This window comes from Camelina sativa, chromosome 4, assembly GCF_030686135.1.
Source record: "Camelina sativa cultivar CO46 ecotype springtype chromosome 4, ASM3068613v1".
Taxonomy (NCBI): domain Eukaryota; kingdom Viridiplantae; phylum Streptophyta; class Magnoliopsida; order Brassicales; family Brassicaceae; genus Camelina; species Camelina sativa.
Window position 1 is genome coordinate 31,802,802 of NC_141883.1, and position 24,182 is coordinate 31,826,983.

The window sequence follows — 24,182 nt, forward strand, 5'->3', positions numbered from 1 at the left end:
CAGTTTTGTTTGTTTGTCAACTTAATTACATGTTGAAGACGGTGGCATGAAAGCTTAAATCAAGGTGACAGTTAGTCAAATCTGCGTAACATTTGGCTACATGATAATAATACACTAGACATATTGGCTGAATAAATTTACTATTACAAGTTTTTTAAGATCTTTGACCTAACTCAACTCAAATTTGGAAACCAGGCTTGTTAACTCTAGCTATGTCTCTATCCTTGCTCAACCAAATATGTTCATACATTATATTTTACCGTTACACACACTGACACACACGCATACATGTATATATTTTCCTTTTACCGTTACAACAACAATAAATGGTTATTTTTTACACCAAAAAGTAAGAAAGTAATTTTATATCGTCTATGTGACGAGATTAACCTACAAAATTACTACTACAACAAAAAGGATAAAGATTCATTATCTGATTTTATGAATCGATTTGGCAGATTTCTTTGACTGCCAAAAAGGTCAAATCATGATTATTAAGGAGCCAAATAAGTCAAAAAAGGTTAGAAGAGTACGTCAAAACCTCGATCTTCTTAACAAGTACAAGTGTGTTTCTCTTAACTTTTTTATAATCACAAATCTTTGTCTTTTTTTTTTTTTTTTTTTTTTTTTTTTCCGGTTTAATATTGCTTTTCTCAAACCTAATCCCAGTTTTACCCTTCTTTTTTTTCAAAAGGGAAAAAGAAGATTACGTACCCAAGCATCCAAGGTAGAGAGAGTGTAAATCCAGAATTTTCAAATCGTTGAAGTCATATCTAATGATGGTTAATCATTCCGTTAAATACATATCACAACAAGACTTAAGTTCTAAAGTTGATTTCATTTACTTACACCAATGTGTTGTCGTCGTTCCCCGTCCAATAGTTTTTTTCTACATGTTGGATGTGTAATCAATCTTAAGATTTTTTAACTAATAGCACTCTCATTTTATTTTCCTTTTATGGGCAGCAGTCTAAAAACCTACGATAAAACACATTTCGTTTGATTGAAATACACATTATTATGAAATCATATACCCAAAAAAAAAAATTAATTTTCGGTAAATTTTATAAACTAAACATATATGAAACGCAACACACATGTAGAAATTATGTAACTGTAGTTCGTATATACATTTATAATTTATGATCTCTTATAACCTACATATTGATATAAAGCCAATATACACTAAAGTCAATTCTATAGTATATTTCATCTTTTAACCCGTTTAAAAAGGGGTAATTTTGATATTAAACAGTAAACACCAATCCATATGAATGATGATTTTAGTATATAAAATGAAAATATTTCGGGGGAAGTATGAGAATCAGGTGAAAAAAGTACCAAAAGGAAATCATGGCTCGTGATGGATCACGTGAGGCAGTGGAGGTTGGGCGTTGGGGTTTAGGGAATGGTTCTGAAACTTGGAAGGAAGAGGCAAAAAAAGTGTGAAATGGATACAACCGAATGGGGTGCAGTGACTTTTTTAGCAATATTATACACATTATACATGTATGACAGTATGAGTATTGTATGTAGTAAGTGGAAAAAGTCATGGAGTACTCGAGTAGGAGTAGAAGCAAAAGCCAAAGCACATTTAATTTGGAAAACGAAACCACCGATTTGGCTTCTTCTTCCCACAATCATCATACCCATTTGCCATAATAACCCCATTCCCCCACTCGACGACGATGGATTCTTCATCATTATCATCAACCATCATCATGCATTATGAATTTTTATGGGCTATTTTTCTTTTTTCTTCTTTTCCTAAATCCTCAAAACCCACATGCACATGCCCAATCCCGTTTCTTCTTCTTCTTCGTATAGCCCAATCAGTAATACTCAATATTTTCCAAACTAAAGATGTATTTTTTTACCAATCTCGTAACAAAAATTTACTATATTAGATTTATGAAAAAAACACTTCAAAGTAGTTTCTGTGGAGCATTTTTATATAAATCTAAATTTCACAACCATTCAATAAAAATATCAAGCGACTCATTGACAAAAACAAATTCTACTCCATGTATTGATGATATATTTGGAGAAAAAAAGAATAAATTGATGAGGGCAAGGACTAGGACCACTATAAACTCTACTCATTTCATGTATTGATATTTTCATAGAAACTAAAATGCACAAACTAGTAATAAGAGGCATCAATGGAATTGGAGGAGATATAGTCAACACTAAAATGAAACCCCCCATCCACGCTTCTCTAAAAAGTGTTCAATACTTGCTATAATTTTGTTACAACCCTATTATTATATCTACTACTATTTATTTATAGCCATCCTTTTCAGTATCTCCATAGACAACGATGGATTTTCTCAATCAAACCTAAGAGCTTTTACCACTAAAGCTATAAGAGATACGCCAAGATATTGATGAGAGTTTTTGGAGGGTAAGTTTTGGAATTGTTACTGTTTTTATAATGATGAAACGGTTGTAAAAGTAGCTTCTCTTCGTCCTCTCGAGTTGTTACTGTTTCTATAATGATGAAATGGTTGTAAAAGGAGCTTCTCTTCGTCCTCTCACTATCAAAGTCTCTCTTTTAATTTCAGATTAACCATTGATGATTCCTCTGACTAACTCTTTCCGCTGTCTATTTTTAGCCCCATCTCTTTAGCTTAGCCCCTTCCTTCCCCCCCCCCCCCCCCCCCCCCCCCCCCCCCCCTTCATTTCTACCTTTGCTATCATTGCATCACATTATGGAGCGACTTTGTTGTGAAGTAGACACATCCTAAACTTTCAATTCTTTTAATCACTTACTTTAGATTCCACGTTAATTACAACCTCACCATTTTCCCTGCGTTATCTAACCTTACTTCTAAATCAAACGAAAAAATAAGCTCAGCGTGTACGAAAAAAGAAGAAGATGGATTTGGAAAGAGTGTAAGTTCATGAATGTACTGAGAATGAGATCTTGAAAAGGAAATCTTGCTAGGTAGCTTTATCGTCTTCGTCCATTGTGTCTACTTGTTTCAGATCTCCGTCAGCTTCATGGCTTCCTTCTGAATCAGGCTCTGAAGAGTGTGATCCCTTATCATCATTCACATCGGAACCCTCTGTATCAGAATCAAAGACAGGACTGTGTTTTTCCTTCTCATGATCATCATCAGATTCAGAACAACTCTCTGTCTCAGAGTCCGAACCAGTAGCGTGTTTTATTTTCAATTGATCAATGACCCCAACTGGCTCGTTAACAACTCCACGCTCAGCATCATCCTCCATAGTGACCATGATCCCTGAACGTGTCGGTTTAGTTTGGCTTTCGCCTACCTGACCAGCAGAATCGTGTACTAAAGTCACTTCCTTGATTCTTTGAGTCTGACTCTCTTCATCCATTCTACCTCTTTCAGTTTCGTTTTCTCCATGTACAGAAGGAGCTGTGCTATGAGCCCAACTCCCAGCAACTTCAGAAGCTAGAAGATCTGACGTCCTTACAGTGCCTACGCCCTCTGTGTCTTGGGTATCTCTTCTATCGTTTGGGTTCCTTAACAAGATAACAGCTCCATCATCCTGATTCTGAACACTTTCATGTACTTGAGTTTCACAACCTATTTGCATTGTATCACTAGCTAAAATGATTGAATTCCTCAGCTGATCACTTCTCTCATAATCATTTCCTGGACTTTGAGTTTCATTAACTTGCTCTGTTCCTACAGGGTCTGTTCCCAAAGTGGGTGCTGTACCAACACCTTCTATATCTGAGCCAAAGACACCTTTCACGAAATTTTCAGAGCTTGTATACTCCGCTTCTTGGGTGTTTTGGCCTTCCTGACTCATAATTTCACAATCATGCTTCTGAGTAGCATCTGCATCTTCACAAGACGTATCCAAAACTTCATTTCTGGTAGACCTTTTCCCTGAAGTGGACAAGCTTGTCCTGGCAGCACAATTTGAATGGTAAGTTGCTCTTCTATCTTCCTGAGTATTGGCTCTGTTGGGACTTCTGGTTATTGGATTAAGATCAATATCTTGTGAAGTATTGTCACAAGTATCCTCATCTTCCAGAGTTCTCTGCATAGTCTTGAGCTGTTCCTGCTGCTTTGCAAAGAGAGCCGAGATCTCCTCAGTCGTAGAATAAAATGCCCGCATCTGAGTTTCACTGCATGAAGATTCATTGTCCTCAATTAGTTACACCAATCAAACTTGCGTGAAGTGCATCTTAACGCAACACTGTCAACAAGAAACTATCTTCCAACCAGGAAACCTAGATAGCAAAAGAACTGTATAGAGGCACTAATCACAAACTTAAACTTGGAAAAAAAAAAAAATGCATGTGTAAATTTTTTCACCATCAAGCAGAAAGTAGGTTAGCAAACCAACAATGTACTCTAGAAATAGCAGCCTAACGTTCTTGTACCATACATGTAACTGTTCTTACCGGAGCATGATTCTTTCCCTTGCACCACGGTGTCTTTGTCTTTCAACGTCAAGGTCTCGAACAGCAGCACTTATCTCTAGTTCTAAAGCAGACACTTTAGCCCATGCTTCTTCTCGAGCTGCCTGCTAACGTAACAAAGACAGTCTCAGCTTAAAGTCTTAAACATATACTGGATACCCCGCAAAAAAATGTCTTAGCTACAAGTCCACAATCTTTAAAACATGTTATCATAATTCTATAGCAGAAATCAGAGGTAGGAAACAGAAGCATGTCATTAATGTAAAACTGTGAAAACGGTATAAAGCACACAAATTGTTTCCATTCTTACCTTTTCACTGTCCAGATCCTTTTGGAGTCTTTTTATTTCAAGGTCAAGTTCTTCTATTTTCTGTAAACAATTTTATTTTTGCAGAAAAATGAAACCGTTAGTACAGCAATAAAAGAGAGAAAAGAACCATGCAAAATAAGACAGAAATTGCAGTCAGGTCAGATACTTTTTGTGCATTAGCAGAAGCAAGCTGCTCCTCCGAAACTTGAGATTCTAGCTGACGGTTTCTATTGTCAGAGTAGACCAACTTCTGCCTCGTATCTTCCTATAAAACACCACAAAACTTCTTAAATGACAGCAAAATGAAAAAAACATAGGAGTCCAAGGTTTGTGTGATCAAGAGGCTAATTATGAAAAACGTTACAAGAACATACCAATTTTGACATCAAAGTTTCCACTTGCACTGATCTTTCCTTCTCTGAATCCTAAAATATTTGTCAAGTAAACAGTCTTATTCTAAGGACATAATGATGAAAAGACTGAAGCGTTAATTTAAACACAGCTAATTCTTTTCATACCTTCATTCTGTTGATTACTTCTTGTTGTTCCCTCTCGTGTCTCATAGCAGCATCAGAAAATCTTTTCAATTCTTCCTGAGCTTCAATTTGGCATCTATGTATCGCAGCTTTAAGTTCAGCAGTGGCAGTTTCTCTTTCCTCTCTTCTTTGATCTCTTTCTTCATCCAACCCTGTCTTCAGTTCAGCTATAGAAGCCTTTTGACTGAAAGCAATATGTCGTTTTTACTTAGGGTTACATATTTGCAATATTCAGGCTATAAAAGCAAAGCCACATAAGATATTCCAGAAAGGTCAATAACTCAATATGAAGAAAATTCTCTGAACATGAAACGCTCACAGACCAACTGACAACCAAAAGAATCAGTGTATATACATGTTGAAGCTATAAACAAGACCAAAGTAACATTTCGAAGTGTCTGCTGTCTCACTTTTTTCACCCTCAGAGATGCCTACCTCTAACTTTTATACTTTGAGGGCGGACTCAACGTAGAGATGTTTGAAGCAGATCATTTCTCGGGACAGGTAAATTAAAGTTTTCACAATACTAGCATAAAATATGATTTTAAGAAAATAAGAATAACAATCAACAAGGGAAAAGCATTTTTTACCTTTTAACTATTTCATTTGCTTCACTGAGAGATTGCAAAGAAGCGTTTACTCGCTCACCAAGTTCATCTATGGAATTCTTTTGTTCAGCTGATAATTTGTTGACCTGCGCCAGTTCTTTCTGCTTAGCATCTAATAGATCACGCAGCTCAATCAGTTCATTATGAAATGATTTTGCAGTGGATTCTTTAATCTGTTTTATTTCCTGCAAACGCAAAGAAATATGAGTAAGGATACTCATATATTCACCAATTACTCAAACATGATTATTGTTATTATTTAACAGAACTTTTTACAACAAAACCAACAAGCGCCACAACAAAGATTCAAAGAAAAAACTCAAACATACACTTTCATGGTGCTCCACAATTGAGCGGGACTCATTACGCAGAGTCTCAATGGTAAGCACCTGTGCTTCTAATTGCTTCCTCAGTTCCTGCATAAAGCATTGATTTTACACAAAAGTTGAGTTAGAATGACATCAAGATTGATACGATCACTTACATCTTATAATGGAAACCAAAACAGATGATGAACATACTGTGTTCGAACGCTGGAGGCTCTTAAAATCATCCAGAGATATTGGATTGGGACCACCAATGCCTATACCCTTCTGCCTCTTAATTTCACTAGTAACATCCTCTTCGCAAGAGCAAAAACACAGATTAGAAGTGAATAAAGTTAAACACATGCTATATAATGCCTCAAGACATGCCATTCCTTAGTTCTATATACACGGAAAGTTAGAAGAAAAAAAGAAAGATATATGTGACCTTCGTGACTTATACCTGCTTTTCTTTTTCTGTTTATGCAGGAAAGTGCAGCATTATTACCAAGTATCTCGCGGTAAACAAATGCAAAGGCCTTTTCTGAAAAAAAAAAAAATGCAAAGGTTTAGTGTTAACATGTTAATCGATCTAGAAAAGTGGCATAACATTAGTTATAGCAACACCAATTAAATCAAATCTATTTAACCAGCCACTTAACAAAACTGACAGAAAACTTATTACCATGATCTGGAGGAACAGCAAGTGATATGATGTCACCGTGCTGAACCCTGACTGCAGGGCCGTTCTTCTCTAACCTCTCCCAGTTGAGAAAGGTACCATTTGTGCTGAATCAAAGAGAGTAGGAAGCATAAGCTTAAGTTTAATAAACTGCATAGAAAATGAAATCACACAATTGAATAAGAAGAGAGGTTAACTAACCTTGTGTCTTCCACAAAGACATCAGAGCTAGAAGTATTATCCCCATCACCACCTGTTACCGGCTTACGGTATATCTTACAATGGTTCCCACTAATTGCAGTTGATTCCACCTGATAACTGGCGTGACATGGTAGCCGTCCTAAGCAATGCTCATCAGAACTCAACAGTATATTTATGCCCTATAAGTATAAACCATTGATCAGGAATCAAATCAAACTTTTTAAACGAGAAATCACATTAGGGGCAGGTTCCAAGAAACCAAAAACGCAGAGTAGGAAACGAACCTGCCGGCGTTTGCGAGCATGGCTTGAAATTGCGGTGAGGACACCCCAGACGTTTAAATCGTAGTTCTGCAACGGCTGAGAGGCGACTTTAGCAGCAACGGAGACGATGAAATCCTTCGAATTGAGCGAGGGAGATGGAGAAGCGTCGCTTTGGCTATTGATCCGAGATGCAACAGCCGCTTTGATATCCGGGTTCGGGTTTGATGTTACCGACGCAATTTTTCTCTCGACTTGTTCAGCCGCCGTAGACGCCATTAGAGCTCCGATCGTGGAAGGTGAGAAAATTGGCGGGGATTTTGAAACCCTAAACTGTATAATAATAGTTCAGTGAGTTGAGGAAGAATGAGTCTCTCTCTGCAATTTTTCTACTCAGTGAAGCTTCTCGAGGACGACTGATTCTTAAACGCTATGTCGTTCGGAAAAAGTAAAGAAACAATGTTCGTCGTTTTATAAAGTTGAGAACGGTAGGGTTTGTGTTCTCAGATTATATAAACGTTTCTTTCATTGTTGAAAGAAGTGTCGGTGTCAAGAGAATGATGAAAAAAGAAATCGGGCCTTTTCGCTCTCATTAATAAATATTAACTGGGCCACCTTTTTCCAACCCTCGACAGTCCGTGTACTGTAGACCCATTCATTGGTTTAATTGATTTGTACATGATTAAAACGGTATCGTTTACTGTAACCCACTAATTTGGAATATTCTTATTGTTTTATTAATTAAATCAAGTAAAAAGTCTAAAAGTGGAAATGTTGCTTTGTTCGTTGCTTCCCGGGAAAACAGTACACAGCGTTTAAGCAGGCCAAGGTAAAAATAATAAGGAAGGTATCAATTTGCTTTTGCTTTCTAAACAAACCAAAAAGTTTGATTTCTATAATAAGAACTTGGGCCCAACTCATTTTTTAGAGCATCTTTTGAATCAATCACTTCACGAGAGAACGAACACATCAAAATTCTAAACCTTAATATTTTGATGTTTTTAATCTCAAAGTATAAAACTTTAAACTCCATAGGTTAAAAGCTTCTAGTAGTTTGCTGCACTATTTGTCGGTACAAAAATTATTATAACATGAAAGCTTTATCCAAAAATGGAAAACAAGTTAAATATAACTTGGGGGCCAAAGATCTCAACAGGATATATAATCAGATCAAATACTGAAAGCAATAATGCAAAATGTGATTAACAAAAAGATTAAAAGTAAAAAAACCTCACTCACTCACTAATCCCAACTCAACAACACAGAACCACAAAAATAGAAGAAAATTAAAAAAAATAAAAACAAAAGGAGGGAGTGGCAGACTGCGTAATTAATTACGGAGAATTCGAAAAGGTTTCAAAACCTCAGAGACACGGAGACGGTTACGGCGGCGAACGTGACCAATAAGGTGAACAACGACGGTGAGCTTACGCCAACCGCCGCGTTAGCCGACTTACTCTTTGCTGAACCTGCCGGGGAGTCTGAAGGAGCACTATCCGGTGCATCGTCCGTCGGAGGTGCCGGTGGTGAAGCCGCGGTTGGTGAAGGTCCTTCCGCCGGAGATGGTGCCTCTGCTGTTTCCGGTGCAGGCGCCGGTGCCGGAGAAAGTGATTTAGATTTCCCGAATAGCTCAGCAGGGAGGAGAACGTTATCCACGGTGAATATCACAACGGGAGTCGCGTCGAGCACAGTGTCGGCGAGTCTCGACGGAGCAACGCCGGTGTGGAGAATAACTTCGTCGCCGGAGGTTGAGGTAGTAAGATCGAATTTTCCGACGCCGCTAGTGGCCAATGTGGTGATGTTGTTTTTGTTAGTCTTGAGTGAGCCTTTAGGTTTGTACTCAGCGAGGGCGTGGTACTCTAAGAGCGAGACCACCTCAGCTTGTGTGAGCTTCGTCAGATCTGGTACACCTTCAGCTTTAAAAGCTTCATCGGACGGTGCAAAAACCGTCAAGCCTTTATCAATGGCGGATTCGTAAGTCTTGAGAACTCCGCTCGAAACAAGCAAACCCGCGAAGGTTTTGCAGCCGGCTTTCTCGAGTAATCCGGTGATGTTCGACACGGCGGCGGAAGGAGCAGGAGCGGTTAAAACTCCCGGAGCGATGATCGGAGCGTCGATCTCGAGGATGGAGATGTTGTAAGGGATTTGTTTGACGGATTTGGTGTAAGAAGAATCGAGTTTGGAGCCTGAAGCGGCGGAGCCGAATCCGACTTTGCCTCCTTTGAGATCGGTGATGTTGACGAATCCTAGGTTTCCGGGAGCGTTTCCGGTGGTTTGGTAGAGTGTGGTGGAGAGAGTTGTGCCTTTAGAGAGGCCGTGGAGTTTGAGAGGATCGTAGTAATCGAGGAGGACGAGGAGGCTTAGAGCGCTTTTGATGACGGAGAGTGGATGTTTTCCGGCGAGAGAAGACATAGCGCCATTGTTGAGGACGAGGACTGTGATGGTCGTGCGGCTGTTGATCTCGTCGGCGAGCTTCGTCTGAGTAAGGTAGCTGTTGAAGGAAGAGTAATCCGGAGAATCAGTGAGGATTTGGGTGATGTTGTGGCTACTCACGGTTGAAGCGCAGGCGAGGATGGAGAAAGTGAAGAAGGCGAGGAGTGAGAAGGTCCGTGACTGTGACGCCGCCATGATGAGTTTTTTTTAAATGAAAGTGTGCGGCAGAGGAAGTGGAGAAGACAGAGTGAGAGATGAGAAGTTTAATAAAGGAAAGAGAAGGATCATTGTTAACCTTGGTTTAAAATGTTAACCATAGTTAGGTTAGAATAATGACTAGAGTTAGTTTTGCCTTTTTTTTAATTTTTGAAATGTGTGTTGTTTATAAGAGAGTGTGTGAGAGTTGGGTTGGATTGGGGCCATGTGTTCTTTTTCGGACATAGCTGTAAGAAGAAAGAGTCCATTCCATTTAATTGTCTTGTTCTTTAATTTTCCAATTGAGATATTTGGGCTTCTTTTAGATTCTTGTTTTTGTTAATCTACCTTAATTTATTATCGATCGATTGTGATGAGTTTAAAATAGTGTGCATGGTCAGTAACGTTTCTCGTGCTATCGTTTTTGTTATGCGAAGTGTTCCAAATACAAAAATTTGTTTGTGGTTGAGGATTAGTGGCTTGGGGTACTAGAATGTGTATCTTAGTTATTAATTAATGATGATTCGAACCTGACTTTTTGTATCGTACAAAAAAGAATATGTATAAACTCTTAATGGTTTGTGTTAGTATTGTTATTATGAAATATATCTGAATTTAATTATGCATGATTTCGCATTAACTTTCCGTGTGATACAGAATGATTTTTACAAATTAATTTGTATAAAAATAAAATACAATTATTGTAATATTTATTTTTGGCTGCCGACGTTCATGTTTTAAATATAAATAGATTATCCACAGCTCGGTAAGGACCAATATTGAATCACTCCATCTCACAATCATACGAACATTTTTAGCTGTTAAAGCATTACTTTCCACGTGTGGACAATATTTGGAGAAACCACTAGTGAGTGAGGTATATGATACTAATACTTGTAACCATTACATCAAACTCTTTTTTGGTATACTACTATAAATAAAGTATTTTTTGCATTGTGACCAAGATAAAATATAGATTTATTATTGTTATTACAAATGTGACCAAGATGTAAAGGCAACAGGGGAGACAGAATGTTATAATTAAAGCCAATCAGAGAACCAACAACAAGTTTTGAATAACTAAAAGAAAAAAAAAAAAAAAAAAAGAGTAGAGCCCAACTTAATGGAGGAGTAATAATGGGCCTTTTATGATAAGATGGGCCCATATCATAGAGGAATATGAACGTGGAGATGTAGTGGAGCAGCTGGGCAGAGAGTGAGTTATCACACTCTCTCTGTGTGTCTGTGTGGCATCGAGAGGGAAACTCAACTTTTTTTAATGTCCGAAAAGTATTCAAAAAAGTCTGAAAGACGCTGACGCATTTGTCAGAAACCTGACAACTGCCTTTATATCTCTTCACACTCTCACCTCTTCCTCTGTTTCTCTCTTTCTCTCTCTCTCATTGTGTTAAAACAGTGAAGAACAGAGGAGAGATTTTATTAGTATCTGGTTTGGTTTGTTTGTGTTCATGCTTTTTTCTTCTTGGGAGGTGGGTTTTTTTTTTTTTGGCTTCTCCTTGTCGCTAGTTTCAAAAGCTGTCTCCTTTTTTTCTCGAATTAAAATTATCTTCCCTAGAAATAAAAAAGACCAATTTTTGTTGTTTGAAGATGCAGAGCCCTAAAATGGAGCAGGATGAGGAGTTAGAGGAGAGGAGGAGGAAGATATTGCCGTGGATGAAGGCGGCCCAGTTTGTGGAGTTTCAGATGCAAACTTTGGTGTATAGATACATAGAGGCTGGTCTTCGTGTGCCTCATCACCTAGTGGTGTCTATTTGGAACAGTCTTGCTCTCTCGACTTCATCCTCCAACTACAACTCTCACTCTTCTTCTCGTAAGTAACTTGAAATTCTAGTCTTTTCAGGAGTATTTTTGAGCTAGCAGAGAAGAAATAACTTAATTTAGAAGACTTGTTCACATACACTTACTATACCAAGTCTTGGACCTTAGGATCTAGAGAGGTTTTTGTTCTAATTCAACAGTTGTAATCTTTTGGGGTATTCTTGTGGAAATGCTTAATGGGTTTCATTGTGTTTATTCAATTTCCTAAAACGTGCTTTTGGTTCTTGGGTTTTGAGTTGGGGGAGTTGACAAGATTCACATACACAACAGTCTTTAGTTACCTCTGAATTTATTAGAGTCTTTTGCTCTGTTTTAACAGTTGAACTGATTCTTGTCTGCATTTGATTTTGTGGTTATTGAGTTGCAGTGTTGAGTAGTGATAAAGGATTGAACCATATCCACACAGTGGAACCTGAACCCACAAGGTGCAGGAGAACTGATGGGAAGAAATGGCGGTGTAGTAACAGGGTCCTTCTGTATGAGAAGTACTGTGAACGGCACATGCATAGAGGCCGTAAACGTTCAAGAAAGCTTGTGGAATCATCTTATAAGGTTGCTTCGTCGTCTGCTTCACTAACAAAACACGACAACACTTATGGTTTGGACATAAATAACGACAGTGAGAGTGTTCTTCATGAGACAATGTCGGGTTCTAGTAATGCCCAGGTAGTTACCATTGCTTCACTGCCTAGTCCCAGAGCCTGTGATAATGTCATTCGTCCGTCTTTAGTGATCTCCGAGTCCACAGAAAAAAGTGTGAGTCACGGTGACAGGAGCAGAAGGAACATGGAGATGAGTTATGATGACTTAATCAGTAAAAAAAAGTCGAGTATGTGTGTTAGTGTTGTTCCCCTTCAAGGTATTATGATACCAGAAAAATATCTATAGAACTCGTTTCTTCACTGTTCCATTGTTTGACCAGGTTCCATTGTTTCATTACTAGGTGATGAGAGCTTACCTTCTGTTCAAAAGTTCTTCCCCGAGGTATCTGATAGTTCCTTACAAGCTGCACAATTCTCAGGCAACAGGAAGAATGAAATAATTGCAAGAAGCAGAGAATGGAAGAATATGAATGTTGTTAATGGTGGCTTGTTTCATAGTATCCACTTTTCTCAAGACACCGTTCTTCAAGGTAATACCTTTGAAACCTCGGCTTACCATCATTTTCAATGTATATTCATGACCCATTTTTGGTCTTCTATCTTGTTTCTCCGTTGTAGATCGTGGTGAGCTTCGTTTACAAAGAGTTGAAACAGATCGTGGTGGGTTTCGTTTACAAAGAGTTGAAACAGACAAAGAACCAGGAAGGTGCCGAAGAACAGATGGGAAGAGGTGGAGATGCAGCAGAGATGTTTTGTCTGATCAGAAATACTGCGATGAACACATGCATAGAGGTGTCAAGAAGAAGAAGAAGCATCCAGTGGATACTACTATCGCACATGGGTATTCCAATGTCCCGAGTTTCTGATGAGAAGACCACTAGTAGTTGCAGTACCGACACCACTATTACTGACATAGCTTTAAGGGGTGAAGAAGACAATGAGGAGAACTATTGTTAGATTCTAATGTTTTTTAGTTTGTCTATCTATGGATCTTTCAGTGTTAGATGTTAGAAGAAGTCAAATCACAGAGACACAAGTTTTACTTAGATTATATTATGCTGAAATGAGATAATACACAAACATGGTGGAATGTACTTTCTCTGAACTACTTAAGACATTCTTCTCATAACATTTCGATTACATATAAGCCTACTTTGTCCTGAGATTGGGAGGCACACACCTTTAGGATCTGCGTTCTTGACAATCCACGGATGTTGCATGATCTTATCAATGGAGAGTCGTTTCGAGGGATCCTTAACAAGAAGCTGCAAAAAAAGATTTTAAACAACTACATGTTAATGCTTAATACACTAACTAACTAGTCAAGCAAGAGAGTCGTTATTGGTATAATGATTTAGCTTTTGGGTGTACGTGTACCTGACTGATAAGATTTTTGGCTTCTGCTGAAACATTTGGCGCAGTAGGAAAAGTCAGATCAATCTTGAGAATTCTGCATACCAATTAAATTAGACAACTTCATCAGGAGCTGAGGTTTAAGTTTCCTCTGTCATTTCCAACAACAAAGATAAAAAAAAGTCTAGTCGTCTCCTTCCTTACCTCTTGAATGTATCCTTTTGACTCTCGGCTTCAAACGGAGGGTGACCATAGAGAAACTCGTAACACAAAACACCTAACTTCCAATTATCTACTGCATAATCATGATCTCTATTCTCGACCATCTCAGGTGCCAAGTAGTCTAAGGTTCCACACATTGTTTTCCTCTTGTTACTTGACTGAACTGACCACCCAAAGTCAGCAATTTTCAATCTCCCCTGCGTATGTATTATAATGACATTACTAATGATGAAAAATCCTGAGTTCTCTCAATGCAAAAAACCAATATACACACATAAAGGTACCTCATGATCGAGCAACAAGTTTTCAGGTTTGATGTCTCTGTGAATGACACATTTTCCATGACAATAGGCTAGTGCCTGACTAAGACTTGCAATGTACTGAAATCGTTTAAGAAACAAGCAAATCAGAAGCAAGCAGAACCAACATTGCAAGATCTTAAGGCAAAAGGAGGGAGAGACTCACAGTGGCGGCTTGGTTTTCAGAGAGATGACCATTCTTTTTGAGGAGGCCATAGAGCTCACCACCATCAGCATACGCATACTCGAGAATCAAGAAAATGCGCTCATCGTCATGGAACCAACCGTAAAGACCAAGAATGTTCGGGTGGCTTAGACTCGTTTGAATCTCCATTTCCCTCCGAAGCTGATGATGAATTTTATACTTCTCGATCTGCTCCTTGAATATCACTTTCAGCGCCACTATGAACTTACTCTATAATCCCCAAATCGCAACCAATTAGGGTTTCCGAAAGCTCAAATTGAAGGGAAACGAGAGAGAGAGAGAGAGTTACCTTAACTTCTCGAGCGAGATAGACTCTGCCAAATTTACCCTTTCCCAGTGGTCTCCCGATCTCGAAATCTGCCAGGGTCCATGGCTTCTCACTATCGTCGGCGTCAGATTCTGGAGATTTCTTACTCATTTTTTTCCGACTCAGACGACGGCGAGAGAGCAAGAGCAATGATGACTTTAAGATAACAGAGAGAGAGAAAGAGATGGAAGAGCGGAGAAACTAATTTTGAATTTCAAAATTCTGCTCTTTACTACAGAGACCGTTTCGTAAAAGTCTTCACCTGCTTTCCGAAATGACGATTTTACCCTCAGCACTCTCACGTTACCCATCTTAATATCAGTTTTCTTCTTTTAAGAGTAAAAAACATATTTGATTGTTTTTGTTTTTTTGTTTTTGTTCTGTTTCTTATAGCTTTACAACCATACCTCAAATTTACAAAAGTAAACAAACAATCCAAGAAGAAAAATTAATTAGAACCAAATTCTGAGTTCCAACGTTCAAGCTCTTCCCATTTGCTTTTACTCAAGCTGGGTCTGATCACTGCCATCGATTTCCGAAAATCATCATATCGTAGCGGTCTCACCTGTTACATTTACACATTTATTGATCAAACCTTTCAAACTCAAAAGAAACTTCAAAACTGATGATTTATTATGAGAGACTTATTTAAAAAGCAAACCTTTCATACTTTATTTGCTTGGATGGTAAGAATATCTGCACCGAGTTCTCTGATTGGCATCATTGCAGCTTCTTCACATAGTGCTTGAAGATCGCTTCCTGAGTATCCTGTAACATAAAGGAAGCTTATTAGTTACTTGACTCGAAACTGTAATACGTCTAGTGGTAAATAACTAAATCTACAGAGCTTGCCTTCGGTTTCTCTGACAATTTTATCAATGTCGCTACCGGATAAAGAGTGAGGCTGACTCTTCAGCTTAATTTTAAATAGTAGTGTTCTGACTTTTGAATCTGGCAATGGTACATATATTCTCTTCACCTAACAAAGTGATAAAATGCATATAATCAGATACTTTCCTTAACAATTGGTAGATATGCAAATCATGGTGACAGATAATGTTCTTACCAATCTCCTAAGCACTGCATCATCCAACTCCTGTGGCTTGTTGGTAGCTCCTGCAAAACATTACATCCAAGTAAATGATTAGGGCAAGCAAAAACAGAATATATATGCCAACTGATACTCAGAGATGCACACAGAGTGGAGATTGGGTTTGATAAAGACTAGGTTAGCAGGATTCATACCAATGACAATCACCAAATCATCAGGATTAGAAGTCACACCATCAAACTGGATAAGAAATTCTGATTTCAACCTTCTGCTTGCTTCATTCTCACTGATCGACCTTGTAGACATTATACTATCTATCTGAGAACCAGAGTAAAACATATTCAGACCTTCAAGTGACAACAGGTTTATCATGAACTATCATGATTCAGGAAGCACTTCGGTCAAACACAACTTATATGGTATTGTCTAGAACTCAGTTAAAAAGAGTAGGTTCTCGGCCTAATTAACTTGTACGACAGAAAAGGGAAAAAGTACATACTTCATCCATAAATATCACAGAAGGTTGCCTGGATATTGCAACTTGAAACAGCGCTTTAACTAGTTTTTCAGCCTCACCCACCTGAATCAATACAGCAAAATCAGTTAGTCTGTTTGGATTGTCAAAGTAATTTCAAAAAAGCCTTAAGAGTACAATGGCAGAAGCACTCACCCATTTTGAAGTCAAAGAAGATGCTGAGACATTGAAAAACGTTGCCTGTGACTCGGAAGCGACTGCCTTGGCAAGCATTGTTTTTCCATTGCCAGGTGGCCCAAAGAGAAGCAGACCTGAAATGAAGAAATTTTACCAAGGATGGCACTCGAGAAGATTAAGAAGAAACCAAGCTTGCAAACTTTACCTCTCGCTGGTCTCCGGAGACCAGTGAATAAATCTCTTCGTTTTGCCGGCAAAATTACCATCTCCAACAAAGCTTGTTTAGCTCCATCGAGTCCAGCTGCAATAATTAAGCATAAGTATGTTTCCCACATATTGTCACGAAAAGGAAAAACAAGAAGAAGTGCATAACACTGCTACTCACCGACATCATCCCACTGCACAGATGGGCTTCTATCTACTATTGTTGTGTTTATCATCTCTACTAACTTATCATCGTGGACATTTCCAGATTCTTTCACAGGTTTTGGGTTTGCAGCAGCATCTTTAGTGTTCCTTGCCGTTGCAATGCCACCTCTAGGAACTGGAGTCTTTTGTGATGGAGTTCTTCTATACCTTGACGCTGTAGAGGAAACTGAAGCTGAAGAGGGAGATGCTACGGTTTTCTACATAATCAATGATCAAAACGAGGGATTTAGCATAACATTAACGCCTTAACAAATTCAGTGAAGCAATCAATCCTAATACAGAAACATACCACTTAAATTCTACCAACATCATAGTCCCCTTCCACATTTAGGATCAAAAAGGAAAAGAAAGAAGCAAGATAAGTACCTTATTCTCAGACATGCCAACACCTAAAACATGAAACACCATTGATGCCAGAAGCAAGCAAAACAAACAATCATCAATGTGAATTTAATTGTCCTTCATATGTATATGTAGTAAAAAGGTCAAAAATCAAACTTTTGTCACCTGTACGCTTACCCAAAGCTTGCAATCTCTCAGATACTTGATTCTGCCATTTAGAAATCTTCTCTCGGTACGATCTCACCTTCTCCTTTTCACTACCATATCAACAAAACAATCAAACTCATCACATTTAAAATAAAATAAAAAGAACTCTTTTTTTCAACCTAACATATAAGTAAATCAAACTTACCTCAAACTAATATAAGAAGGAGAAGGAGTAGAACTAGCTTCATTCATGATCCTCTGGGCGTTTCTGTAATGAAGAAGAGCATCATCATGTAAACCCCACTCTTCTGCTCTAACACCTTTAGCGATCTCCTCTTTCCCCAAATCAAAGTATCCTTTAAGCTTATACGCAACCCTTTCGTTAGAAACCGGAACTCCATCGATACCGTTCATGGAGCCAGACGAACTCGAAGATGATGATACGTTAGGATCGTGCTTAGTTTCTTCGTTGAGTATCGAACTGAACGAATCAATTATACCTCTGAGAAAACTCATATCTGAAGCAAAACAACGACAACGAAATCGATCATCACCTTGCGAGTTTAATCAAAGAAATAAAAAAACAATACGACGATGAAATTGATTACACTCACCATGTTTTGCTCGGAAATTGAATTCATGTCCGAGAAGAAACGAATCAAAAATTGAAATTGATGAACTCGAATTGAAACCCCAACTGGAAACGATGAAGAAGAGACACGGTAAAAGCCTAAAAACCCTCTAACTAAGAAAGAGGGCTCTGGCACATGTTTAATGAATGGGCCTATTTTGTAGGCCTTTTCTATTCTGAAAGAGAAAAGAGCCCAACAAAGGAGCCCAAATAGAAACGAGCCGCCAGGATTGAACGATCGAATCCAGCACAGTACACGCGTCACGCGAAGGAACACAGCCGAGGATACGTTTTTGTTTTGTCCCTTTTTTGTTTCATATAGAGCATTTTTCATAGTACAGCACTACAACTTGGAAGAGGAAAAAAAAAAAGGAAATGGAGATTTTGACGAGCGTAGTTATTACAGTAGTAACAACGATCTTTGTCGTTTTGTCTTTCGCTATCTATCTCACGATCAGAATCTTTACCGGAAAATCAAGAAACGACAAAAGCTATGCTCCTGTACACGCCACGGTCTTCGATCTTCTCTTCCACAGCGACGATTTGTATGATTACGAGACAGAGATCGCAAGGGAAAAGCCTACTTACAGGTTCTTGAGTCCAGGACAGAGCGAGATATTAACTGCAGATCCTCGTAACGTGGAGCATATTCTCAAGACAAGATTCGATAAGTATAGTAAAGGGCACAGCAGTAGAGAGAATCTGACGGATCTTTTAGGGCATGGTATCTTTGCTGTTGATGGTGATAAATGGAAACAACAGAGGAAGCTTGCGAGCTTTGAGTTCTCCACTAGGGTTTTAAGAGACTTTAGCTGCTCTGTTTTTAGGAAGAATGCATCTAAGCTTGTCGGCTTTGTCACGGAGTTTGCTCTTTCTGGAAAAGCTTTTGATGTTCAAGTAAGTTTCGAATCAAAGTTATCAGACCAAAACTCATTATTTATCACGGAGTTTGTTTTGTAGGATATGTTGATGAGATTTACACTGGACGCCATCTTTAAAGTTGGGTTTGGTGTTGAGTTAAAATGTTTGGATGGGTTTAGCAAAGAAGGGGAAGAGTTTATGGAAGCTTTTGATGAAAGTAACGTTGCAACTAGTTCCAGATTCATTGATCCGCTTTGGAAGCTGAAGTGGTTTCTTAACATTGGATCACAATCTAAGCTCAAGAAGAGCATTGCAACTATAGATAAATTTGTCTATAGTCTAATTACCACTAAAAGGAAAGATCTTGCTAAGGAACAGAACACTGTAAGTTCTCTCTTAAGATTACCTTCTTAATTAAAAGATTGCATTTACCATTTTTTAAACCTTTTGAAAAAATGGTTTGCTTGTCGATCCTTTAGGCTGTTAGAGAAGACATACTATCGAGATTTCTTGTGGAGAGTGAGAAAGATCCGGAGAACATGAATGACAAGTACCTGAGGGATATAATTTTGAATTTTATGATTGCTGGTAAGGACACAACCGCTGCATCACTCTCTTGGTTCCTGTACATGCTCTGCAAAAACCCACTTGTTCAGGAGAATATCGTACGAGAAATAAGAGACGTGACATCAACTCACGAGAAAACAACCGATGTAGATGGTTTCATTGAAAGTATAACCGAAGAGGCTCTTGATCAGATGCAGTATCTCCATGCAGCCTTGTCTGAGACCTTGAGGCTTTACCCTCCTGTGCCTGTGGTAATATAAAAAGGTCCTTCAAAAATGAAAGATTCTTCTGTGACTGATCATTTTAATATTATCTTAATCTATCTTTGGTCCTTCCGCAAAGGACATGAGGTGTGCAGAAATTGATGACGTTCTTCCAGATGGATATAGAGTGAGGAAAGGGGATAATGTCTACTACATAGCCTATGCAATGGGAAGGATGACTTACATTTGGGGTCAAGATGCTGAGGAATTCAAGCCAGAGAGATGGCTTAAGTACGGCGTGTTCCAACCCGAATCACCATTCAAATTCATAAGCTTTCATGTTTGTACACGCTCTTTCTGACAAACTATGTGGCCATTATTTTCTAATGCCTGAGGTGTGTGTTTTCTTTCTTTACTAATTACTGTGTATGTAGGCTGGTCCAAGAATCTGTCTTGGCAAAGATTTCGCATACCGGCAAATGAAGATAGTATCAATGGCTCTTCTGCACTTCTTTCGCTTCAAAATGGCTGATGAGAAGAGCAATGTGTGTTACAAGAGAATGCTTACACTTCATGTCGAAGGAGGACTCCATCTATGCGCAATCCCAAGGACAAGTACTTGAACCTACCAGAACACTTGCAAGAACACCTCGGATAAACTCTTCGTATCTATACTGTATAGTCTGTATTGTAGTATACTCAGTTAAAGCAAACTGTTATATCTATACTGTATTGTAGTATACTCAGTTAAAACAAACTCTTTCGTATCTATACTGTTTTGCCTTTTGTAATATTTGGTTACGTGCTACTAAAGAAAGTTGAGGCCCTAATTCATATAGTATGATTTTTGTTATTGTTACATGAGCAAACATCAATACGACCAAATCAGTTTCACTCACCACGATTTGTTTGGATGTCGAATTCATCATGCTCGAGAGAAATACAAATCGAATCAAATCAAGAAGAACTGAATGAAGAATAGGTTGACTTCTTGTGTTCTTGCGACCGTTACAATATTATATCTCTGTATCTATCTTCTTTCTCTTTCTTCTTTAGCTAATGTAGTTGACTTCCAAAGAAACAAAAAAAAGGAATGGAGATTTTGAGGAGCATAGCTATTACAGTATTAGCAGCGACCATCATCGTTCTTTCTTTCACATTCAATCTCACGATCAAAATCTTCACCGGAAAATCAAGAAACGACAAGAGATATGCTCCGGTACATGCCACGGTCTTCGATCTTTTCTTCCACAGCCATGAGTTATATGACTACGAGACAAAGATCGCGAGGACAAAGCTTACTTTCAGGTTCTTGAGTCCGGGACAGAGCGAGATATTTACTGCAGATCCTCGGAACGTGGAGCATATTCTCAAGACAAGATTCCATTACTATAGTAAAGGACCAAGTACTCGTGAAAATCTTGCGGATCTTTTGGGGCATGGGATATTTGCTGTTGATGGTGAGAAATGGAAACAACAGAGGAAGCTTGTGAGCTTTGAGTTCTCTACTAGGGTTTTAAGAGACTTTAGCTGCTCTGTTTTTAGGAGAAATGCGTCAAAGCTTGTTGGTTTTGTCACGGAGTTTGCTCTCTCTAGAGAAGCTTTTGATGCTCAAGTAAGTTTCGAATCAAAGCTAACAGACCAAACTCACTATTTCCAAAAACTCAAGGATGCTATTTTGTTTTGTAGGATATGTTGATGAGATTTACACTGGACTCCATCTTTAAAGTTGGGTTTGGTGTTGAGTTAAGATGTTTGGATGGGTTTAGCAAAGAAGGGGAAGAGTTCATGAAAGCTTTTGATGAAGGTAATGTTGCAACTAGCTCCAGATTCACCGATCCACTTTGGAAGCTGAAACGTTTTCTCAACACTGGATCGCAATCAAGACTCAAGAAGAGCATTGCTACTATAGACAAGCTTGTCTACAGTCTCATTACCACTAAAAGGAAAGAGCTTGCAAAGGAACAGAGTACTGTAAGTTCTCTAAAGTTTTACCCTCTCTTTTTGTTGTCGTTTTTAACTTTTTACTTGGCTTGTCCTTAGGCTGTTAGAGAGGACATACTATCGAGATTTCTTGTGGAGAGTGAGAAAGATCCGGAGAACATGAACGATAAGTACCTGAGGGATATAATTCTGAGCTTCATGATTGCTGGGAAGGACACAAGCGCTGCATCACTCTCTTGGTTCTTGTACATGCTCTTCATAAACCCACTTGTTCTGGAGAAAGTCGTACAAGAAATAAGAGATGTGACATCAAGTCACGAGAAAACAACCGATGTTGATGGTTCCGTTGAAAGTATAAACGAAGAGGCTCTTGATCAGATGCACTATCTCCATGCAGCCTTGTCTGAGACCTTGCGGCTTTACCCTTCTGTGCCTGTGGTAAAATAAACCGACCCTAAAAGATTATTTTGTGATCGAACATTTAAGGAGCTAAAGGAACCAAATAATGGGGATTAAAGATTTTCTTAATCTTTTCTTGGTCCATTTTAAAGGACATGAAGTGTGCAGATAGTGATGACATTCTTCCAGATGGCCATAGAGTGAACAAAGGTGATAATATCTACTACATAGCCTATGCAATGGGTAGGATGACTTACATTTGGGGTCAAGATGCTGAGGAATTCAAGCCAGAGAGATGGCTCAAGGACGGCGTGTTTCAACCCGAATCACCATTCAAATTCATAAGCTTTCATGTTTGTACACTCTCTTGCAGACCAGCTACGTGGTTAAGAGTAAGAATTTTGTTCTTTATGAGATGTTTTCTTTCTTTATTGTGTATGTAGGCTGGTCCACGAACCTGTCTTGGCAAGGATTTCGCTTACAGGCAAATGAAGATAGTATCAATTGCCCTTTTTCACTTCTTTCGCTTCAAAATGGCTGATGAGATGTGCAATGTCCGTTACAAGAGAATGCTTACACTTCACATCAAAGGAGGACTTCATCTCTGTGCAATCCCAAGGACACACATTTGATTTAACCAGAACAGTTGCCAATAGTGTCTGGTTCATGTAACCTTAAAACTGAGTGTCTGTTTCATGTAACCTCAAAACTTAATGTGTAAAAAACTGAGTCAGACAAAGATGCTCGACAAAAATGGAATCAGACATCCAAAATTTTCCTTGTGCTATATAAGCCTCTTTTAAAGATATTTGAATGACTCAACTATCATATTAGAATCCGTAGAAAAGGACACAATATCGTATAATTTTACAGCCAGCTAGTACAAAAAAAAAGTAGATAAGTTGCACTACAAAATTGAGTTCATAGGCCATCTTATTGCATGACCACGGCAGGAATCTGAGTACCTGGTCTTTCAGTCCATCCCTTGCGAGATCTGTAAGCATCAATGGCCTCTAATCGCTGTCTCTCCTGCGACGCACTTAGAGTAGACTTTCTTGCCTGCCAAATTAACACACACATAATCATTTGAACCAGTAGCAAAACCTATTTTCCTGAGTTTTTCTTACAGTTAGACACAATAGCAAGACTATTATTATACCTTTGGAACAACAGCCAACTTTGGTGGAGCTTGCACCACATCGCCAAATCTGATCTGTTCATGCTTCGGGAAGTTTTCTCGGAGGGTATCTTCAGTCTTGACTTGATTCTTCTTTTGCTTCTTAGCCTCCCAATACCTGCATTAAAAAAGAGGTAGAACATTTCGATTCCTAGTCTATCAAAACTCAACACACATAGCAAACAAAGGATTTGGCCATTAACGAAAAATGAATTAAGCTTACTTCTTCTTGCGTTCTTTCCTTTTAGACTGACCATCCAACTCAGCAAGCTCCTTTTCGAAACGACGGTCACTCATTTGGTTTCTCTTCCTCTTCTTCTTCTTCTTCTCATCTCCCTTCGTCACCATTGTATCATCTTCATCACTCTCCTAAAGGTTTCACTTTCTAATTATACACTTGATTCATTTCCAAAAGCAAATAGAAGTTTTAGGTCCTTCACAGGACTCAAATTCATATCAGGACAATGAGAAAACACCATTGATTTATCTAATTGTTCCCTAAATTTCCAAAATCGAAGTTATAACACTATACCGTTGCAGTAGCAGTCGCAGTAACAGTAGCATCGACTTCGGCTTTGGTATTCTTCAATTTCTTCTCTACAACAAATTGTTTAGTCGAATCTGAAGGAGGGCGACAACACAAAACAGTCACGGAGAAGAAATCACAACAACACAAAAAAAAAAAAAAAAATCAGACTCAAATCGTTGTTAATTTTACCGTGGGGAGAAGGTGAGGTGTAGTTCATGAGAATACGGAGCTTAGAAGGAAGAGCATCTTGCTTCGAACGATCAGGCGGCGGCGGGAGTCTCGCCGGCCCGCCGTGTGCAGCTAAGTAGTTTTTCTCTCTCCTCTTCTTCCCTTTCCCTCCCATCTCTTTCTCTCTAAAACAAATCGAAGAGGCAGACCTAACTTTGTTGTATTCATTAAGCTTGCAGGAGAAGACGAATCTTGGCCCAGGCCCATATAATTTAGCCCAATAGCTTTGTTGTATTCATTAAGATTACAGGAGAAGA

At 38.7% G+C, this 24,182-nt stretch overlaps 6 protein-coding genes, 1 long non-coding RNA gene and 2 pseudogenes across 19 annotated transcripts; 4 read left to right on the forward strand and 5 right to left on the reverse strand.

Annotated features, from left to right (window-relative positions):
* Positions 1-2,721: 2,721 nt before the first annotated feature.
* LOC104783105 (uncharacterized) lies at positions 2,722-7,797 on the reverse strand. 2 transcript variants are annotated; one of them, XM_087511252.1, is made up of 13 exons: positions 7,335-7,797; positions 7,051-7,229; positions 6,853-6,956; positions 6,631-6,711; positions 6,384-6,484; positions 6,192-6,278; positions 5,845-6,047; positions 5,237-5,438; positions 5,093-5,143; positions 4,885-4,983; positions 4,719-4,778; positions 4,391-4,512; positions 2,722-4,111 (listed from the first exon to the last, which is right to left on the reverse strand). In XM_087511252.1, exons 1-13 carry the CDS (start codon positions 7,587-7,589, stop codon positions 2,944-2,946), a joined length of 2,712 nt encoding a protein of 903 aa, XP_087367378.1. In that variant the 5' UTR covers positions 7,590-7,797; the 3' UTR covers positions 2,722-2,943. The 2 variants fall into 2 exon arrangements, with proteins under 2 accessions (XP_087367378.1, XP_087367377.1); XM_087511251.1 differs by having other exon boundaries at positions 4,391-4,515.
* Positions 3,384-4,417, forward strand: LOC147946392 (uncharacterized). Its single transcript, XR_015597391.1, has 3 exons — positions 3,384-3,542; positions 3,669-3,909; positions 4,018-4,417. It is a non-coding gene; the product is annotated as an uncharacterized LOC147946392 (long non-coding RNA).
* A 612-nt stretch (positions 7,798-8,409) lies between the features above and the next one.
* Positions 8,410-10,294, reverse strand: LOC104783107 (fasciclin-like arabinogalactan protein 8 pseudogene; annotated as a pseudogene). The gene has a single exon (XR_015597388.1). The product of XR_015597388.1 is annotated as a fasciclin-like arabinogalactan protein 8 pseudogene (transcript).
* A 999-nt stretch (positions 10,295-11,293) lies between these two features.
* Positions 11,294-13,539, forward strand: LOC104783108 (growth-regulating factor 9-like; annotated as a pseudogene). Its single transcript, XR_015597389.1, has 5 exons — positions 11,294-11,428; positions 11,547-11,769; positions 12,145-12,636; positions 12,721-12,909; positions 12,998-13,539. The product of XR_015597389.1 is annotated as a growth-regulating factor 9-like (transcript).
* LOC104783109 (serine/threonine-protein kinase Aurora-3) lies at positions 13,407-15,069 on the reverse strand. Its single transcript, XM_010508199.3, has 6 exons — positions 14,748-15,069; positions 14,420-14,668; positions 14,239-14,334; positions 13,937-14,151; positions 13,757-13,829; positions 13,407-13,644 (listed from the first exon to the last, which is right to left on the reverse strand). Exons 1-6 carry the CDS (start codon positions 14,874-14,876, stop codon positions 13,489-13,491), a joined length of 918 nt encoding a protein of 305 aa, XP_010506501.1. The 5' UTR covers positions 14,877-15,069; the 3' UTR covers positions 13,407-13,488.
* Positions 15,070-15,087: 18 nt separating this feature from the next.
* On the reverse strand, positions 15,088-18,194 carry LOC104783110 (uncharacterized). 8 transcript variants are annotated; one of them, XM_010508201.3, is made up of 13 exons: positions 18,001-18,194; positions 17,592-17,904; positions 17,417-17,496; positions 17,264-17,286; positions 16,854-17,094; positions 16,674-16,769; positions 16,487-16,602; positions 16,316-16,396; positions 16,011-16,134; positions 15,832-15,881; positions 15,618-15,744; positions 15,436-15,533; positions 15,088-15,330 (listed from the first exon to the last, which is right to left on the reverse strand). In XM_010508201.3, exons 2-13 carry the CDS (start codon positions 17,900-17,902, stop codon positions 15,214-15,216), a joined length of 1,464 nt encoding a protein of 487 aa, XP_010506503.1. In that variant the 5' UTR covers positions 17,903-17,904; positions 18,001-18,194; the 3' UTR covers positions 15,088-15,213. The 8 variants fall into 8 exon arrangements, with proteins under 8 accessions (XP_010506503.1, XP_010506504.1, XP_087367380.1 ...); XM_010508202.3 differs by having other exon boundaries at positions 15,427-15,533; positions 17,405-17,496; positions 18,001-18,170; XM_087511254.1 differs by having other exon boundaries at positions 15,427-15,533; positions 18,001-18,136.
* A 144-nt stretch (positions 18,195-18,338) lies between these two features.
* Positions 18,339-20,482, forward strand: LOC104783111 (cytochrome P450 704C1). 2 transcript variants are annotated; one of them, XM_010508203.2, is made up of 5 exons: positions 18,339-18,914; positions 18,978-19,262; positions 19,358-19,696; positions 19,788-19,988; positions 20,083-20,482. In XM_010508203.2, the coding sequence occupies exons 1-5, from the start codon at positions 18,393-18,395 to the stop codon at positions 20,269-20,271; spliced, it is 1,536 nt and encodes a 511-aa protein (XP_010506505.2). In that variant the 5' UTR covers positions 18,339-18,392; the 3' UTR covers positions 20,272-20,482. The 2 variants fall into 2 exon arrangements, with proteins under 2 accessions (XP_010506505.2, XP_010506506.2); XM_010508204.2 differs by having other exon boundaries at positions 18,343-18,914; positions 19,788-19,939.
* Positions 20,483-20,649: 167 nt separating this feature from the next.
* LOC104784422 (cytochrome P450 704C1-like) lies at positions 20,650-22,797 on the forward strand. The gene is made up of 5 exons (XM_087511261.1): positions 20,650-21,263; positions 21,338-21,622; positions 21,692-22,030; positions 22,144-22,344; positions 22,435-22,797. Exons 1-5 carry the CDS (start codon positions 20,742-20,744, stop codon positions 22,621-22,623), a joined length of 1,536 nt encoding a protein of 511 aa, XP_087367387.1. The 5' UTR covers positions 20,650-20,741; the 3' UTR covers positions 22,624-22,797.
* On the reverse strand, positions 22,796-24,095 carry LOC104793509 (uncharacterized). 2 transcript variants are annotated; one of them, XM_010508206.3, is made up of 5 exons: positions 23,887-24,095; positions 23,701-23,789; positions 23,392-23,537; positions 23,151-23,286; positions 22,796-23,050 (listed from the first exon to the last, which is right to left on the reverse strand). In XM_010508206.3, the coding sequence occupies exons 1-5, from the start codon at positions 24,038-24,040 to the stop codon at positions 22,925-22,927; spliced, it is 651 nt and encodes a 216-aa protein (XP_010506508.2). In that variant the 5' UTR covers positions 24,041-24,095; the 3' UTR covers positions 22,796-22,924. The 2 variants fall into 2 exon arrangements, with proteins under 2 accessions (XP_010506508.2, XP_010506507.2); XM_010508205.3 differs by having other exon boundaries at positions 22,796-23,053; positions 23,887-24,065.
* Positions 24,096-24,182: the final 87 nt, after the last annotated feature.

What these genes read in the sequence shown, in the direction of transcription:
- LOC104793509 (XM_010508205.3), bottom strand. Translation starts at nt 24,040, where the DNA reads ATGGGAGGGAAAGGGAAGAAGAGGAGAGAGAAAAACTACTTAGCTGCA. An exon ending in CACCTCACCTTCTCCCCACG is followed by an intron (nt 23,790 to 23,886) that starts GTAAAATTAACA and finishes GCCCTCCTTCAG; the next exon opens with ATTCGACTAAACAATTTGTT. An exon ending in AGTTGGCTGTTGTTCCAAAG is followed by an intron (nt 23,054 to 23,150) that starts GTATAATAATAG and finishes GTGTTAATTTGG; the next exon opens with CAGGCAAGAAAGTCTACTCT.
- LOC104783111 (XM_010508203.2), top strand. Translation starts at nt 18,393, where the DNA reads ATGGAGATTTTGACGAGCGTAGTTATTACAGTAGTAACAACGATCTTT. An exon ending in TTGCTAAGGAACAGAACACT is followed by an intron (nt 19,263 to 19,357) that starts GTAAGTTCTCTC and finishes TCGATCCTTTAG; the next exon opens with GCTGTTAGAGAAGACATACT. An exon ending in TCAAATTCATAAGCTTTCAT is followed by an intron (nt 19,989 to 20,082) that starts GTTTGTACACGC and finishes CTGTGTATGTAG; the next exon opens with GCTGGTCCAAGAATCTGTCT.
- LOC104784422 (XM_087511261.1), top strand. Translation starts at nt 20,742, where the DNA reads ATGGAGATTTTGAGGAGCATAGCTATTACAGTATTAGCAGCGACCATC. An exon ending in GAGAAGCTTTTGATGCTCAA is followed by an intron (nt 21,264 to 21,337) that starts GTAAGTTTCGAA and finishes TTTGTTTTGTAG; the next exon opens with GATATGTTGATGAGATTTAC. An exon ending in TTGCAAAGGAACAGAGTACT is followed by an intron (nt 21,623 to 21,691) that starts GTAAGTTCTCTA and finishes GCTTGTCCTTAG; the next exon opens with GCTGTTAGAGAGGACATACT.
- LOC104783109 (XM_010508199.3), bottom strand. Translation starts at nt 14,876, where the DNA reads ATGAGTAAGAAATCTCCAGAATCTGACGCCGACGATAGTGAGAAGCCA. An exon ending in ACTTGTTGCTCGATCATGAG is followed by an intron (nt 14,152 to 14,238) that starts GTACCTTTATGT and finishes ATACATACGCAG; the next exon opens with GGGAGATTGAAAATTGCTGA. An exon ending in CAAAAGGATACATTCAAGAG is followed by an intron (nt 13,830 to 13,936) that starts GTAAGGAAGGAG and finishes ATTGGTATGCAG; the next exon opens with AATTCTCAAGATTGATCTGA.
- LOC104783105 (XM_087511251.1), bottom strand. Translation starts at nt 7,589, where the DNA reads ATGGCGTCTACGGCGGCTGAACAAGTCGAGAGAAAAATTGCGTCGGTA. An exon ending in GCCTCCAGCGTTCGAACACA is followed by an intron (nt 6,279 to 6,383) that starts GTATGTTCATCA and finishes TGCTTTATGCAG; the next exon opens with GAACTGAGGAAGCAATTAGA. An exon ending in CTTCTGCTAATGCACAAAAA is followed by an intron (nt 4,779 to 4,884) that starts GTATCTGACCTG and finishes AATTGTTTACAG; the next exon opens with AAAATAGAAGAACTTGACCT.
- LOC104783110 (XM_010508200.3), bottom strand. Translation starts at nt 17,902, where the DNA reads ATGAGTTTTCTCAGAGGTATAATTGATTCGTTCAGTTCGATACTCAAC. An exon ending in AGCTTTGGGTAAGCGTACAG is followed by an intron (nt 17,287 to 17,404) that starts GTGACAAAAGTT and finishes TTCATGTTTTAG; the next exon opens with GTGTTGGCATGTCTGAGAAT. An exon ending in CTTCTTTGACTTCAAAATGG is followed by an intron (nt 16,397 to 16,486) that starts GTGAGTGCTTCT and finishes GTATTGATTCAG; the next exon opens with GTGGGTGAGGCTGAAAAACT.